The following is a 17365-nucleotide window of genomic DNA, read 5'->3' as shown; positions in this document are numbered from 1 at the left end:
ATTCATATTTCTCATCTTTTCTTCAGGGACAAGTTTGGTCATTATAAATACATTCTTCTTTCTATTACATTGTTTTAGTCATTACGTATATAATTTTCCTGGTTTTGCTTAATTCAGTTCATATAAATCTTCTTGTGCTTGTTTAAATTCTTCATATTAGTAATTTCTTATAATGTAATAATATTCCAATACCCCACATAGCACAATTTCTTTAGTCACTGACCAATCAATGGTTATCTACTTTGTTTAGAGTTTTTGCTACTACAAAAAGCACTGCTCTCAAAATTTTGGTGCAGATGGGAGTTTTCTTTCTATCTTTGACCTCCTTAGTGTATATGGCCAGCAGTAACACCACTGGTTCAAAGGGTATGGCTGTTTTAGTAACTTTCTCTGCAAAATTTTAAACTGCTTTCCAGAAGTGTTGAACCACTTCAGAACTCCAGCAAAATATGCTATCTTTCCTCAGTCCTTTCTCTGTAATCTTTCAAAGATGACAGACAGTAGCTCAGCAATCATATTTGTCATGTCTTTCAGTTAGTGAAGATGTAGTTCATCTGGGCTGGGTGACTTGAACTCATCAAAGGCAACCAGAGGCTCTCTTGCTGTCTCTTTAGTCATCTTGAGTATCTACTCTCTATAAGTCATTTTTGTTCTTTTTTCAGTCCAAAGGTCATTTTTCTTGGCAGAGAAATAGAAACAAAGCCTGAAGCAGCTCTGTTTTCTCTCCACTGTCATTGTCGGTTATTGTCCAAATCCATTCCTAAATAAAGTCTTATCCTGTCTTTGATTCTACTCTTTTCTCCAATGTTAACAAAACAGAAAGCCTCTTCCTTTTTGTATTATTTTTAGCTTTCCTCACCAATCTCAGCACACACTGATGTTAACACTAACAAGAGTCCTCACAGGACTATATCTTGCTTTTGTTCATCTTAACACGACCTAGCTCACTGACTTTTGTCTTTTGAAAAGCTAAATTGTTTGATGAGTTCCCTGTGCATCCAAATTGGTCTCTTCAGACAGCTCCCCTTTTATTCCCTCATCAGAATTTCACTATGGGATTTCAAGCTTTCATTCTTGAGTAGTTTCCAGCCTTCCTGGGCTAACCTTCCCTTTAGAACTATAGTTCATGGATGAGATATTCTGACCCTTATAAGATCCATTCTCTTCAAATCTAGAGTATAATATGCCAATCTTCTTCTGTTTCACAAACTCTAAGAAGAAATGGTTACTTTTCCCTGGGGTTCTCCTTCTTTCTATCAGATGCAGAATAGACTATCTCTCTGTTCAGAGTTGGGGAACCTGCAGCCTCGAGGTCACACATAGCCTTCTAGGTCCTCAGGTGCTGCCTTTTAACTGAGTCTAAGTTTAACAGAACAAATCCTTTTATTACAGTGATTTGTTCTGTGAAGTCTGGATTCAGTGAAAGGGCCACACTTGAGGACCTAGAGGGCTAAATGTACCCTTGAGGCTGTAGGATCCCTCCCCCACCCCCACCCTTGTTGATTCTTCTACCTTTTGAAGGAGAAAAGGAGCTGTTAGGTCTCTGAGTAGAAAAATTCAGACAGGGCAGAGAGATGACTTTGGGGTCACTCATCTTATCACTGAGCAATTCCCCTGAGGTCTGCCTGGCCTGAATCCCCATTCTGTTTGCCTCAAAGATCTCAGTGAGAGAAATGGTTTATCTGCAAACACATTCCTCAGGGAGCACCCATACATGCATATACACTAATGAGGTAAGGGAGACATATATAGCAAGAAGGGAACCCAAGCTTCTTGACCACCCCCATAAATGCTATTAGCTTATTGCATTGAATTGGCTAATCTAGGGAACACCCACAGAAAACAACAAAACAAACCCTTAATTAACCCCTGGTCTTGCCATGTGCTGCTTCCAGGAGCCCTACCTCTCTATGTGCATTGGTCCTCTTCTTGGCCATGCTTAATCTGATGCTACCTTCTCTGAGAAGCCTTCCTTCATGTCTCCAGTTGTTAGTGGTCTTTCCTTTCCCAAATTACCATGTATTTATCTGCATACATGTTATAACTTCCAGCAAAAAAAAACCCGAGCTCTTTGAAGACAATTCTTATTTTGTTTTCTGTTTTGTAGCCCCAGTGTGTGGCAGAGAGCTTCTGCCCATGGCAGATACTTCATATCCATACGCTGAACTGAATTTCCTGTTACTGATCCTCATTTCCTCTTCTCTGGACCAGTGCATGAGCCTCGCTGACCAGTCTCCCTGCCTCCAGTATTTCACTCTCTTCACTTCAGCCCATTCTACACTGCCATCTGATCAATCTTCTTAAAGTACAGCTTTAATCATGTAATTCTTTTGCTTTAAAACATTCAAGCACTTCCCAAATGAAAACTCCTTAATCTGGCAATTAAGATTCTTTCCACAATCTGATCCCAAACTACCTTTTCAGCCTTCTATCTCACTACTCCTATTTATGTATTCTAAGCTCCATGTAAAAGAGACTCCACATAATCCCCTAAATTCCATTCCCCATTTTTCCTGCTTAGGTCAAAGGTGCTAGGTCCTTCCCTCCTAGCTCTGCCTTATCAATTCTTATCCATCCTCTAAGGCCTAGCACAAATGCCATTGCTTCCCTAAAGCCTCCTGAGGTTCTATGGCCGAAGAAGTCCACCCTGAGTCAACACTAAACCTTCTCTTCTCTGAACTGGGTGCCTCTTTTACAATACTTTTACTTCCTACTCTCTATTATAATTATTTGTGTGGCTATTTCATTTATCCGTCTTATTTTCCCATATTAATCTGTAAGTTTCACGACAGCAGAGTCCATCTTATTATATTTTTATTCTACTGAATCTACCACTATACATGGTAAGCACGCAGTGAATATTTGTTCAGTGAATAAATTCTGCCATTACCCTTTTGGATGTTGCCTTTAAGGAGAGAACATGTCTGCTAGTGGCTTACCAAAACTGAACACATTGGGAATGAAGTCCTTCACTTCTGGATTCTTGCCAAGCTTAACAATTACACATGTAGACTCTTCAGAATCTGAGGTTTTTATGCTAGCTGCCATGTACTCCTCCCCTGGAGAAATCCTGATACGTTCAACAAAGGCATTATATAATGAAAGCTCTTCCAAACGGAGTAAAACTTCACAATTATTACCTAGTACATAAAGAAAAATACAAATCATAGAGCAGACACTAAACTATATATTTTACTTCAAAGAGAAATTTCCTGTATTTGGATCTCAAGATAAGTATCTGCTTCTAAAAGCAAATATATTAGTTTTTTTCTCAGAACTGATGGCATGAGATTTATATTTAATCTGAAATGAGAATATACAGCATTTAGAGATAAGTTCATAAATGTATATTTGTATAATCACAAACATAATAAACATAAACTAATTTAAGAAAAGGTTCTGTTTGCACCTGCACTGTAGCTAGAATATATCCTTGTTAATAAGTACTGCTATAGTAAAATTTAGATATTAAAATAGACTAAAATACACATGCTTAAAATTAAGTCATTTTAAAAAGACAATAATGTAGAGTCCATTTTGCCTATGGAACTATTCTATTTCTACCATTGTATACATTTCATCAATGAATATTTATATTTTCTAAGAAAGATCTGAAAAATTAAAGCATGTAAAAAAAAGAAAAAATAAGTTTACCATCTCCAAGTTTTAAACGACATATGCAACCATCTTCTTCATAATAAACAAAATCACCAAATCTCATCTGAGAAATGGAAAAAAAAAAAGTGTTGCTATAAAAAGTGCAAAACTGATTCAGTCTATAAATATGTCCCTGCATTGATCTCTGATAAAATAAACTATTCAATATGTAGGATGATACTGAAAACACTTAAATTTTATTAAAAAAAAAATAGATCCACCAATGTATTAGTATTATGAACATATACTAAATAAAGAATGAAACCCAACATGTTATATGTTTCTTTCTTTTTTATGTTACTTGTGTATATTTATGGAATCGGTGAGCTTCATATACCAGCTTGTATTTTATAATTACAAAGGACTTTTCTCACCATAATCCTGTGAGACTTAGAGACCTGCACAAGATCTAGGACAGCAGAGCATAGAGCTGAGACTTAAAGCTTCTTTTGACTCCAGGGTTTCTTCTACTACATTACGGTGAAAGTTAATATTAGAGACTCAAAGAAATTCATCAAATTCAAATTTCATTTTATGTGAAACCCCAAATCCAGCAATACTACATTATTGTATAATACAAAGAAGACATCTGGTTACAAAGAATTTATATTAAAGAAGAAATTAATTTTCTAAATTCCCACAAGCAATTCTGTAATTCCTGCAGGGAGCTGTGGCTCTTTAAATTTTCTACTGGTTTACTCTGAGTCTCCTAGAGAAGATCTCCTCCTCTCACCACTGACTACCAAGGGAGGACTGGGAAGGAGATATTGATTGCTACAGGTCACTAGATTGTAATAGCACTGCTTGAGGGTATATGCCTTAAACATAATTATTTGAGATATACAGTTAAATCTTACTGAAAAATATTCAGGGTGGGCATCTGTGCTCCATGCAAGTGATCGCTATTAACTGTAGCAATTTCAAGATGACAATGAAATAATTTAGTTTTAAGCTGGATAGCCAGAATGTATTTTAAGTGTGTTTCCTTTTAGTACAATGCTTTTAAACAAAACTACCAAAGATGCTTTTGAGAAAGGAATATCACAAAGCAGTTTAAATAATGCTAATTTTATTTTAATGGTGCTCTTGTCATGAATTAACATGGCTACCATGGTCTACTAGCACTACTTTAAAAAAGCACTACTTTAGTCATTATAATCAAACATGATAATTATTTCTTTTATAAAACTAACTCTAAAACCTATTTTTACACTCAGAAACTTTCTGAGCTTTGTTCTGATTTAATTGTTAACATTCAAAAAACAAAATCACATCATACTCATTTTAAGTGTTGCAATGACTATCCTTTGGCTCAGAACAACAAAAAATTGACCTGCAACGTAGCAGGCTGTTAGCAGCACAAGGTGTCTTTAAGTACTGAACACCCATTTGCTTCTTGGCCTACAGCACCAAAGATTATTTTTTACATAGGGAATAAATTATTTTCTACTGACCTCTAAGCTGTCCAAAGTGAGTAAGTATTTCTCATAGAATGCTTCTATTTTCTTCTTGAATCTTTCCATTGAATCCATGTAATTTATTAAAAGGGATTTTGTGTTCTCTTGTTCAGTATTCAGAAGATCCTGTAATAAATATTTTACTAGAGCAAATTATTTTAAACTAGTAAAACTGTCTACTTTCTAAAGAAAAATCCTTTGTTTCCTTTTCATGTAAGTTTTACAATGCCAGGAACACCTAATGAAGTAATAAGTAGTTTGAGAGTTCTTGAAAGGCTTTCCTAATTCCTCCCCCCGAGAAAATCGTCCTTCCAGAGTCCTATGTTGATACAGAAATCTCATTTTAAAATCCAAACAAAAAAAGGATGCACAGGACACTCAGCAACTAGAATACTGCTGTGCTCTTTTACATCAATAATTCCAAAGGACGAGAAGCGCAGAAGTGTAGCTAAGACCCGCACTCCGCTTGAGAGAGTGTGCAGAAACACCATGGGCAACGTTTACAGGAGATTAAGCAGAAAAAGAAATCCCATGTATTTTACATATTTAACACTCAGTCAGGGGTGGGATAGTAGAGAGAAAGAGAGCTAGAGGCATCTATTGAGTTTTTACAAATACTGAAGTATGAAAGGGGAAGCACTGCAGGGAGGGAGAGGAGGACACTTTATCTTTACTAATAAAAGCTCACCATCATTTTCCTCACAATAAAACAGTTATAACATAAGAAGTCTGCCCTACCCCACCTCCTCATCAGCAATAATTTGCTTCCCTTGTTGGGATAAGCAGCAGCCAAAGGCTGAACAGTTTATCTGTTCAAAAGGTGAATTACTGCCTTGCAAAATGGAGCATCCCCTTTATTTTCATTTTGAGAGAAATGCATTCACCATATGTAAGGAAAAATCAATGAAATAATGGAAGAATTAAAGAAAATTAGCAGAGACACAAATGAAAGCTTAATAAATGCCTACTGACTAAGAATCTGCCTGTGAATGTTCTTAAAGGAAATATAGTTAATAAATAAAAAACTTGAATTAACCCCTAGAGCCACATAAATGGACATATATGTCACCAAGGTCCTAGATTGGGGAAAAAATCTCAACTGTCTAGTGAATAATGTGCTTGACAATTTTATATTCTATTCAACCTGTCCAGGAATGAGTGCCCCTCAGTAGAAGAACCCAATCTAGCCAAGCTTTCTAACCATGGGTCTTTGCCAAAGAGGACAATTACAATGATGACAAGTGCCAAAGCAGCCATTCATCCTTCAATAATTAACTCAACAACCAACAAATCTTCATTGAATGACTGGCATGCACCTGATATTTTACTAGGTGTGGTACAAAAATGTAAGCAAAAAATACGGTTTTTGCCCATGATGAGTTTACAATCTAAAAACTACAAAGATGCAATATGACAAAACAAACATAAAAAAACCAAATGCCTCTGGCCTCCAATATCCTCTTTTTATTTTCCATTTTTGGTAGATATTTTAGATTTTGGTTGAACTCAATCTGATTCACATTTGGATCAAAGCTGAGGTAGAAAGTTATAGAGCTAGATCCAATGTCTATACTTTTAGCAGAATTCATACCTTTCTGATTCTGGCTTAAAGGAAAAGATAAAGGGAAGAAACTGAGGCAATATTATTTCTTAACCAAGGTCAAACTAGATTTAAAGTTCTCTACAGTATTCTAAATTGCTGATTTATTTTAAATACACAATTAAATGATTTTATTATGTTAGTATTAATTATTAATTTTATTATTACATTTTATTATTTTTATTAACTTACAAAGTCTGCCCAAAATACTGAAAACCTCAGCACAGAGCCATTTTCTAATCAATGAAACTGCCATGAGAATTTCTATACAAGCTAAAGTTTATTTTGGAAGAAAAGTGAAACCATCTATTTTCACTAAGATACTTAAATAACTATCTATATTCACTAGGTTACTTAAATAATAGGCTTTGATATAAATAAATAAAACGTCAAAAATATAAATGGAGGCTGACTAGAAGCTTATGTTTCAATTGTAACATTAGGTAGTGACATAAGTTGAAAAACAGACCTGCAGGCCACAAGAGGAAGCCTCTAAATGAACTGGACCTTGTCATATATGAACTGAAATCTGATCTTGATTAGAAGCAGGCATTGATTGTGAAGGGTGTGTAGTTGGGACTTAAGTGTGATTTAATTTATATGTGCCTGCCTAATTTTTTTTCTGTGGTATAACCAACTGAACAAAGATGAATTCTCTTGCGTCTCCTCCAATCTCTGTCTGTTCTTTATTCCTCCCTTGACCCTTAACAGTATCTCCTTAAGATTCCGGTCTACTTCAACTCTCTTATTACACTATTTTCATTTGAACCCTCTTCCATACTTATATACTTTCATACTCACATATCCTTCGCTGGCTTCAATCATCATCTCTATAGGCACCCCACAATCTCCTTCCAGGATTCCAGTCCTGTATTTTCAAATGTCTACTAGATTTCTTAGATATTCTACAGACACTGAATTTTTATAATCCTCTCCCCAAAACCTATCTTTTCCCCTGACTTCTCTATTTCTGTTGATAGCACTATTACCCTCCCAGGCACTCACACATATCACACATATAACACAAGTTATCTCTTCCAAATAGCATTTTCCCCACTGAGGTTTTGATATATAATGGGGCAACCTAAGAAATTAAATGGAAATTTTGGAGAAGTTTTGTGGAAGCCACAGAAAAGACACAGAAAAAGTTTAGAAACTCAGTAACGCATAAAATATATATATAGTATTGTATAATATAGCCCATGACCAAATAAATACTTTACCCAAATATTATAATAAGTTACCGTACACATCCCATAAAAGAAAAGAAAAAAAATTCAGACTTCTCTGGTACGAAGAGAGGGTCAAAACTTTTTATGCTGACCCCCGTTATGTGGAATGGATAATTGTATCTTTGATCCATTTTCTATGACCACTCTTTCTCAGTCTCCTTGTCATGCTCACTGAATGTGGTTGCCTTCGTCCTTCTTTTCCCACTCTCCCCCAAGATTGTCTTGGGCCTTCTCTTTTTTCTCTCTACTCTCTCAAGTGGTGATCTCATCAGCTCCTATGAATTAAATTATCTTCTATATGTAGATGATTCCCAGATGTATATATCTAGTCTTGGTATCTCTACTGAATTTTATTTCCCTATCACTAACTGCTCATTGAATATCTTGAGCTGGATATCCTATAAGCATCTAAAACTCAGCTTTTCCAAAACAGACCTCATTATCTTCCCCCCCAACTCTCCTCCCTTCCCTCCATTTTCCTGCTGCTATCTGAGGTGCCACCACATTTCCAGTCAACCAGGGTAACAACTATGGTGACATTCACTACTCACTATTCTCACTGCAAAAAATCTAATCCACAGCCAAATCTAGCCATTTATACTTTCAAAACATCTCTCCCGTATGTCCCCTTTCCTCCACTTACCGTCACCAACCTAATTCAGGTCCTCAACACTTCTTACTTGGCCTGCAGGAACTTTCTAATTGGTCTTTCTGTCCCATCCTCCACTCAGCTGCCTGTGATTTTCCTCAAGCCTCGATTGGCTTATATCCTCTCTTCTGTTCTCATTCAATAGGTTTCAGGGACTTCCTGTTACCTCCAGGAACAAATATAACACACTGTTTGGCACTGAAAGCTTTCCATAACCTAGCCCTTCTTATTCTTTTTATACACTACAACCCAGCTAAATTGGCCTATTTGCTGTCCCTTGCATAGGATGCTATGTCTCCTCTCTGACTGCCCCTTCTGCCTGAAATGCTTTCTTTGCTCATCTATTTTTCAGCTTCCTTGGCTTGCTTTAAGATTCGGCTCAAATCTTATCTTTTGTAAGAGGCCCTCTCCTCTGAGACTACTACCTGCCATCTGCTTTGTGCATATCCTATATGTACCTATTTGCACAATGTCTCTACCATTAAAATATAAGCTCCTTGAGAGCAGGGACTACTTTTTTGTCTTTCTTTTTTATCCTCAGCACTGTTTGACCAACTGATCGTTGCCTCCTCCCTCTCTCTTCAAGTCCCAACTCAGATGCTACCTTTTCCTTCACTGACTCTCGCCCTCCCCAGGTATAAGTAAACTCTCTCTTGTAGCACAATTAAGTTTGTCTTCCTTGTACTTGGTATGTCGGTACTGGAAAACAATTTCCAATTCTATCTGCAGGATGCTTCTTAGGTCAGCCATTTCCTCTCTGCCCTCCAATCCAGCTCAGTCTCTTATCTCTTCTTGCCTAGACCATTAGAATGGTCTTCTAAGTGCCTCCATTCTATCCCCTCTCCAATTCATCCTTGAAATTACTGCCTGAGTAATCTTTCAGTAGCTCCTCAATGTCTACCAAATCATAAATGGCTGATCCTGCCACTCAAGGCACTCTATCCTATCCATAGGAGGTATGGTCCGGACCAGGGGTGGGGAACCTTTGGCTTTGAGGACACATGTGGCCTTCTAGATCCTTGGGTGTGGCCTTTTGATTGAATCCAAATGTTACCGAATGTTCTGTAACATCTAGATCTAGAAGGTCACAGGTTCTGCACCCCTGGCTGAGACAAACTGGGATTTTCATCTCCATTCTTGACTCTTTCCTGTGTCTGTGCTTTTCTTCTCACACTACCCCTTTCACTTAGAACAAGGCCTGACTCAGATGTCTCCTTCCCATACATTCTCTAAAAGCGATTATTCCTATGTGATTATTATTTGTATGTCTTCCCTCTATGATATTCTAATATCCTAAGAAAAAAGCCTTTTGTCCTATCTTTCTTTGTAGCTCTGGCATCCAGCACTGTACCTTGGACAAAAAGGACACAAATTTATTGAGGTGAATTGTGTTCTCTCACTGGATACCTGTTGTGTGCTTTTAAATCAGAAAGATAAATGACACTTTTATCATCATTACTACTTAAGGGAAGCTGATGACACTACCTCCAGTCTAAACAGGTAAAAACCCAGTACTACTTCAATGGTCCACTCAACAGGATTAATGTCCTGAGAAGTCACTTTGTTCTGCTGCCTTATACAACCCTTCCTATTTCTCATAGCTGGAGTGAGGATGAATGAAGCTGTGCAATGGAGAAGAGAAAATGTGTCCCATGTTGCTAAAACTAATGGAATGATTAGAACATTTTTACTTAGCAATCTTAACATGGAAAGCTGGTATAAAATACAAGATAAAGAACCAAATACGATAAAAATGTGTTTTCATATTCCTTGTACCCAGCACAAAGCAGGTGCATAAAAATGCTTGTTGACTGATTAAAATTCATTAAAGCTAGCATGGTAGAAAGAATATGGACCAGAGTCAGGAGACCTGGCTTCTAGTCTTTGCTCTGCTATTCACTGTGTGACTGGACAATTCACTTAACGTCTCTGGGTCTCATATTCCTCAATTATCTTTTAAAAGCAAAGGGGACCAGCTGACTGTATTTAAGCCCCTCAAGCATAAACATATTATAACATTATTAAGTATTTATTGAGTACTTACATATGTGCTCATGCTCAAGCCACGGGGGGGGGTGGGGGGGGGGGTGGGGGGGGTGGTGCCGCGGGGGGATATAAAAGATGCATAACAAAGAGTCTTTACTATCAAGAAACTTACAGTTTAGGTGAGGAGATAAGACTTGCACACATAAAACAAAAGAAAACTAAATGAAATGAGTGCTAAATGTGTGGCGCTGACTATAAATCTTCTAAAGGGTCAATGTATTTAAACCATAACTAACAAATACAAGTGAATCCTTCAAATATCGCTGTGATGTTATGTAAAATATAATTTTAATTAATTCTCCATCTCCACATTCCTTTAAAAAATTTTTCCTAATAAAACCAACTGAAAGATCGTGATGCCTATGGGACAGAAGTATAATAGTCATTGGGTTGTAACCTTCAGGAGAGACTGGAATCTAGTGGAAAGCCGTCTTGGACCTGTCAGAAGGTTTATATGTAGATCTAGCAAAGGGTCTTTGTAGTAAGGGGTGACTGCCTATGAAACAAACATAAGGATCTTGAGGATAACATTAGAGTGAGACCGCAGTTTATGGTTTTTTTTCGTTTCTCTCTCCTTTATAAACACCAAATAAAAACATAGCTGGAGGCTCTTGTCATACCTCTGGTCTTCAAAGCTTTGATTTTGTATGTATTAAATTTTCTCCGGCAATTAACTTCTTAGTAGTCTCCCATTCTAGTACTACACTACATAATTATGTATAATAATAAAATATAATATCTATAATAACTCAATAAATATTTACCAAATAACAATAGTAGTTCACATTTAAGGTTTGCTACATTCTTTGCTCACAATCAAATAATCCACATTTAAATTTTACGAAGTTCTTTGCCCTAACACTTGTGTGAGGCAGGTAATGCAAGGGCTACTAACTCCATTCCACAGGTTTTCTGATTCCAAGAATAGGACTCTTTCCACTCTATCTTACTGATTATACAAAAGAGGAAGACACGGTTTCTGTCTTCTACATAAACAAAGTCTTCTACATCAAAGTGTGTAACCAACAAGACCAGAGACAATAAAAGCAGTGTGTAGCAGTCTTAATTACTAAAAATACTTTACAGCCTAGTCAATAAATCCTCATCATTTTTTTTTCAGTTGAGCTTTTGGGCAACAGTTGGATTACCACTTATTGGGGATTCTTGGTCTGGTACCTTTGAGATTCTGTGATTGAAAGATAGTGCTAGAGCTCAGTCTTGTCAATTCTTTACCTCTTAATTAGAACTGATCTACAAATAGATAGTATAAATAGTTCCTACCGCATAGGAGAATGTCTGGCTTGTGATGTTTCTTCCTGATATCAATTTCTTGCTTTCATTTTGCAAACACTTAAAGTTGTGACATTTTCTCACTTTTATCCAAGGACAACAATCAATGAGGTGATGGTGATCATGAGGCTGCTTCTGTGTGTATTTTCCAAAGTCAGCAATCCTAAACTTCAGAGATTGGAGAAAGAATTTGGCTTTCTGACGCATGGTGTCAAAGTTCTTTTTTTTATTCTGACTTTTGAATTCCTCAGACACGAATGTTGTCAAGCTGTAATTCTAGAGAATTTTAAAAACATTTAAGATCAGCAGTTTTTAACCCACTTTCTAGAGTGCCATGCCTGCAATGGGTAAAGATAAAATAGCGTGTCATGAGCAACTTTTGCTAACAGGATGAGGGAGATCTAAAAACGTGCACGTCAGTTTTGGAAGGTCCACAACTCTCAGGACACACACTTCTTTCCTGGTGGATGTGTCTCCTTTGTAGAGTCAGTTCTCTCAGGCTGAGGCCACATGGGAACTACACTGGAACAGTTACGGCCTACAAAAAAAATGAGAAATTACAAATGACTATAGCTCTAAGATCTTATAATATCCGGGTCTTCCACTGGATAAACTGCTTTGAATTCACATAATTTTACATATATTTGGTATACACAGAGAAGATAGCCAGAGAGCAGGTCAAAAGGCCATCTTCCCCTCAATTTATCCTTTTCACAGCTGCCAAAACAATTCTCCTTAAAGCATAGGTGTTATCCAATAACTTCAGTGGCTCTTCATTGTGTCTCCGATAAATACAAGCTCCTCAGCTGGGCATTTATGAGCTCTACATTCTGGCTCCAGCTTATTTCACGTTATTTCCCTTCACGTACCTACATTCTAGTTAAACTGTATTTAACCAGGCATTTCCCAAACTTCATATTCTTTTTCCCACCTCCATGCATTTGCACAAGCGATTTCTTAATTTGGAATAATTCCTTCCTCATCTAACTCATAATCTTTATCTTCCTCCAGGACTTAGCTCAGGTACTACTTATTATGTCAAGTTTCCTGATTTCTATCTGATCTTCACTCCTCCACTCCACCTGGTGAAAGCACTTTAGGTCTGTGAATTACCTTTTATTTCTTTATCTGCGGGTAAGTTGTAACCCACTCCCCCAATAAAATATAAACTCCTTGTGGGCAGGGTCATCTTTTTAAAATTTCAATTCAATATTTATTAAGCCTCCTATTATGTAAATAAAAAATCCTTCCCATTCTATCATGACTTTTAGCGAAGAGAGCACTGAACTGGGAATCAGAAGATTTCAGTAAGAATCGTGATTTGGGTATTGATCTGTGTGAGACCTAGGACAAGTCACAAGTCCACTGAACCTTTTTCTTTATCTCTAAAATGTTAAGATTCAGTAAAAATTACCTCTAAGATCCCTTTCTGGTTTAAATCCTCCGATGGCTTATTAGCATTTGTTGAAATGAAAAAGACAACTAGTGATGGAAATGCTGATGTTAAAACTCAGGCTACAACAAATCCACATCTTCTAGGGCAAGAGGGAAATTTATTTAAAATACAAAACTCTCTATTCCTTTTATCTCCTTCTCTCTCCTCCCTTTCCCCAAAAGGCTGGGAAGTTTCATAGGGCCCTCTCCCAAAAACCTAGATGGATTATTGAAAGGGAGTTAGGGACGTCTACGTTCATCCGCACTCCCCATCAGGAAGGGCAGGACTCCCCTTCCACAAACCAGCCCTCAGCGCGGCTGTCAGATAAATGCTGAATAAATACGGGGTCTTGCACACTGCCAGCTTCCTAGTAAGCGATGTCTCAACTTAGAAAAGACCTATGATTTATGAGGGCATTACACTGCTGGGGCAGATAACCTCAGAGGACGTTTCTGCGGCTAAGAACACTCATCACCTAGGGGACGGTGAACCAGTCAACCCTCTTTGCGGATAAACGTCCTGCATCTGGACCTCGGGTCTCCGGGAATGCAGGCTGGCCGGAGCTCTCCGCCTCTCCAGCCCTAAGGGGGCACCAGGGGCACCTGAATGCAAGGGCTCTCCAGGGGATGGCTCTGGGGTGGAACCATGCCAGGATGGACGGGGGGAAGATCAGACTCGGGGGCACAAATACGTTCTCCCAGAAAAGTGGGGGTGCGGGGCATAACAAGCTTAAACTCTCCACTTCGCCCTCAACGGAACAACTCTGCCCCGCTTCGTCTCTGCGGGTAAGACCGAGGGCAGGGAATGCAATGAGGCGGTGCAGGAGACGGAAGACTTAGAGCTGAACTCCTGCCAAGTCCCTTAACGTCTGCCTGCCTCAGTTTCCTCACCTGTAAAATGGGGTAAATAACAGCACCTACTTCCCCAGGAGGAGGTGAGGTCCAAACCTTAAGGCGCCACATAAATGCCGGCGATGATGATTATACCCTGGCCTTCGGCATCCAGTAAGTGCCTAATAAATGCCTGCTGACTGACCGCGGCCAAGCACGGGGGTTCCTGGAGGCGTCAGGACGGAGGAAGGCGGCGGACGATCCCAATGGCCCTTCTGGACCCCACGAGGGGCGGGAACCCAGGGGGTCCCTCAGGAGGGGTCCGAGGCAAAGTCCCGGCCGTGGGTCGGGGTTCGGGCCCTTCCTAGCACGCGGCGGCCAAGAGCCCCACACCACGATGGAAACTGAGCCCGCTGAAGGCGGGGAACCCAGAGAGACCCGGCCACGCGGACCCAGCTGGTCAGGCGCAGCCGTCCGTGCGAGCCGCCTCCGAAGCGCCGCCGCCGTGACGACCGTCCCGACGCAGGCCCGATCAATCCAGCATCGAGTCGTGGGAGACGCCGACGCCGTTGTCGCCATCTTTAGCGTGGGCTGGCTTTTCGAGCGTTCCTGGCACTCGTCTTACTTTCCGGCCTTTGCCCGGATTTCCTTTGAGCCAGAACTACTGCAGCAGAGGAATGTAGGCAACATAAGGCGAACGCTTCCAATTCTTTGACAGAAACCTCTTGCGATGCTTCGACTTGCCCTCATCCAAGATGGACCCCTCGGGATGGGGCGTGGTTAATAGGCAGCAGTGACAAATCGATCGCCACACTCCTCGTTCGCGGTTGCCGAGGTGACGCGTTTACCCGGAAGGGCCGCGTGCCAGAGCCGGCTTCAGCCGCGCGGGCCACGCGGGTTCCGAGAGTCGCGGGAGCCGCAGGTCCTGTCTGCTGAGAGGCAGGCGGGCAGGTCCTGGTAGGAGAGCCACGGAGGCAGCTCGAGATGGAGCCGCCCGCGGCGGGGGCCGACCCTGGAGCGGCTGGACAGCTCGTAGCCGGGGAGCCGAGACCAGCGTCTCGGGGGCCCCTGGGCGCCGCCAGGTGGAAGCTGCTGCGGCAGGTAAGGCCCAGGGTCCCCCCCCCCCCTGCAGCCCGAGCTCGCCCCCTTCCCTCCCTTCTGCGAAGCACCCGCCTTGGCCGGTCACTTCTGTGCTTCCCCCCGGAAACGAACGGCCCCGAAAAGGATTCCGGGGCGCGGCCCCAGCCGGATCGTAGCTCCCTCTTAGCATCCGGACGTCCGGCTGACTTGGCCCCGCCTCCGCTCTCTGCCCCTTGGGGTCTCTGCCGACCCCGGGCTCCTCCTCTGTAGCCGTCCCGCCGCCGCCGCCAGTCTCCATCTCATCTCCCAACCTACTGACCCCCTCGTGGCTAACTTTGCCCTTAACGGGGTCCCCAGAAAGTCTCCTCAGTGACGCGAACTGGGGGACAGCTAGAGCCCAGGAAGACTTGCGTTGGAATCCTGGCCCGGACAGTCCCAGCTGCCGATCCCCGGGGCCCGCCGGGCCCGGCCGCTGTGTCCGCTGCCTGTCCACTGGTGGCCTTCTTGGGCCCAGCGGACCTGCCGTTCCATTTTAAGTGTGGCTTGTAGATGGCATAACGTCCCTCTCCTAAAATGTGCCTCTGACGTAGCAAAACAGCAAAATGCATTGATTAGGATATTGTTTTCCACATGTGCCACGTTAGCATCGCTGCAGTCTGAGTTGGTTACCAAAATGACAAGTGATTGTAGTCATAGGTAATGAAGTTGTTCTTTTCTGTCCTCTTCTCCCCTTCTAAATAAACCCTCTTAGACTGTAAGGCACAGGGCAGGTGTAGACTGACTTTGTAGTGCAGGAAGTGTCCTCACTAGGTGATTCTCATGCCAATGATATTGTTGGTCTTTCTCCCCAACCCCCCACCCCCTAAGGTTTGTTGTAGAGATGTTATTGGAATGAACTGCTTTTCTTTTGCTGTAACAAGAACAGTAAGTCTCCAATAAAAGCAAGTTTAGTTGTCATTCCTTCAGCTGTATATCTTGACTCATCAGCATTTCTCTCTGTATAGATAGTACAGATGATGGTTGCCCAGGCACTCAAGTCACTCTGTCACTCACTCATTCATCAAATGAGGTATATGGCCTGTTCATTTCACTTATAGAGGGAACTACAAGATGAGGAAATTCCTTCTACCAGTGGAGTTCAACATCTTGCCTACAATTTGGTACTGACAGTTGCCCAGAGTCATCCTTAAAGTAATTTATTTGCTCAGCCAGTATATGTTATAGGTCATATTCGAACCCAGGGCTTTCTGGCTCCAGACCAGTTGTCTGTCAACAATATCTCGGATAAATACATGCTCTATTATACTTTTGCTTTGTGCCAAGGATTGTTGCAGTGGATAGACAGCAGGCCTTCAAGCTAGGAAGATTGGCTTTAGGTTCTGACTCTGACACAGTGTGTAATTTTGGTCATGATTCATTTTCTTAGAGCCTCAAGGGCAGTAAATCTCTAAGACTATAAGTTGCAGAGAAAGTGCTTACCTGCATTAATTGAGGGAGATTCCTTCCCCAGGAATTCCTGTATCAGTGAAATCACACATCCAGTCCATTGCTATGTGCCAAGTACTGTACACATCAAGGGAGGTTTAAGTATGACTTGGTCCCCTTCTTAAGGAACTTGTAAACCAGTAGAGGGAAGGGGCCACTAGGCGGCGCTGTGGATGGAGAGCCAGGCCTGCACTCAGAAAGACCCGAGTTCAACGTGACCCCAGACACCTAGCAGGATGACCTTGGACAAGTCACTCAACTCAGTTTGCCTCAGTTTCCTCTTCTGTAAAATGAGCTGGAGAAGGAACTAGGAAACCACTCCAGTGTCTTTGCCAGGAAAGCCCTAAGTAGGGTCACAAAGAGTCGACTGCACAGCAACTGACAATTAGAGGAAAAGAGACACATGAAAATACAAAGTCTACTATAAGGGCATATGAGAGGTCCAGAATGTATTAGAGCACCGGGGAGGGAGAGGTCGCTGCTGACCTAAGGCATTAGTGAAGACTTCCTATTAAATCCTCCGATTCAAAAGTAGGTTAGAAAATAGTGGAATACTTAGGTTAATGTCAAACCTAACTCTATTTCCTTATTTTTCTATTTTATA

General features: G+C 40.8%; 2 protein-coding genes across 9 annotated transcripts in view; one reads left to right on the top strand and one right to left on the bottom strand.

Moving 5' to 3' along the window:
- PREPL (prolyl endopeptidase like) overlaps positions 1-14809 on the bottom strand; it is a 47596-nt gene extending 32787 nt beyond the window's left edge. For 3 of the 6 annotated variants that reach the window (XR_011972776.1, XM_072635718.1, XM_072635721.1), the window contains exons 1-5: positions 14257-14809; positions 11923-12469; positions 5112-5240; positions 3655-3721; positions 2940-3140 (exon numbers count right to left, since the gene is read on the bottom strand). Coding sequence is in view for 5 of the 6 variants with exons in the window: in XM_072635718.1 (XP_072491819.1) it covers positions 2940-3140; positions 3655-3721; positions 5112-5240; positions 11923-12138 (613 nt within the window). In the remaining variant the exon portion in view is untranslated. Of the gene's footprint in view, positions 1-2939; positions 3141-3654; positions 3722-5111; positions 5241-8589; positions 8734-11922; positions 12470-14256 lie in introns of those variants that run through there. The other 3 variants (XM_072635720.1, XM_072635719.1, XM_072635722.1) reach the window with 3 other exon arrangements.
- Positions 14810-15057: 248 nt separating this feature from the next.
- CAMKMT (calmodulin-lysine N-methyltransferase) overlaps positions 15058-17365 on the top strand; it is a 530058-nt gene continuing 527750 nt past the window's right edge. The window contains exon 1 of one of the 3 annotated variants that reach the window (XM_072635725.1): positions 15058-15297. In XM_072635725.1, coding sequence (XP_072491826.1) covers positions 15181-15297 — 117 coding nt within the window. In that variant the 5' untranslated portion in view covers positions 15058-15180. The remainder of the gene's footprint in view (positions 15298-17365) is intronic. The other 2 variants (XM_072635726.1, XM_072635724.1) reach the window with 2 other exon arrangements.

The sequence above is a fragment of the Notamacropus eugenii genome, chromosome 1 (genome assembly GCF_028372415.1).
Source record: "Notamacropus eugenii isolate mMacEug1 chromosome 1, mMacEug1.pri_v2, whole genome shotgun sequence".
Taxonomy (NCBI): domain Eukaryota; kingdom Metazoa; phylum Chordata; class Mammalia; order Diprotodontia; family Macropodidae; genus Notamacropus; species Notamacropus eugenii.
This window is presented reverse-complemented; position numbering and strand designations above follow the sequence as displayed.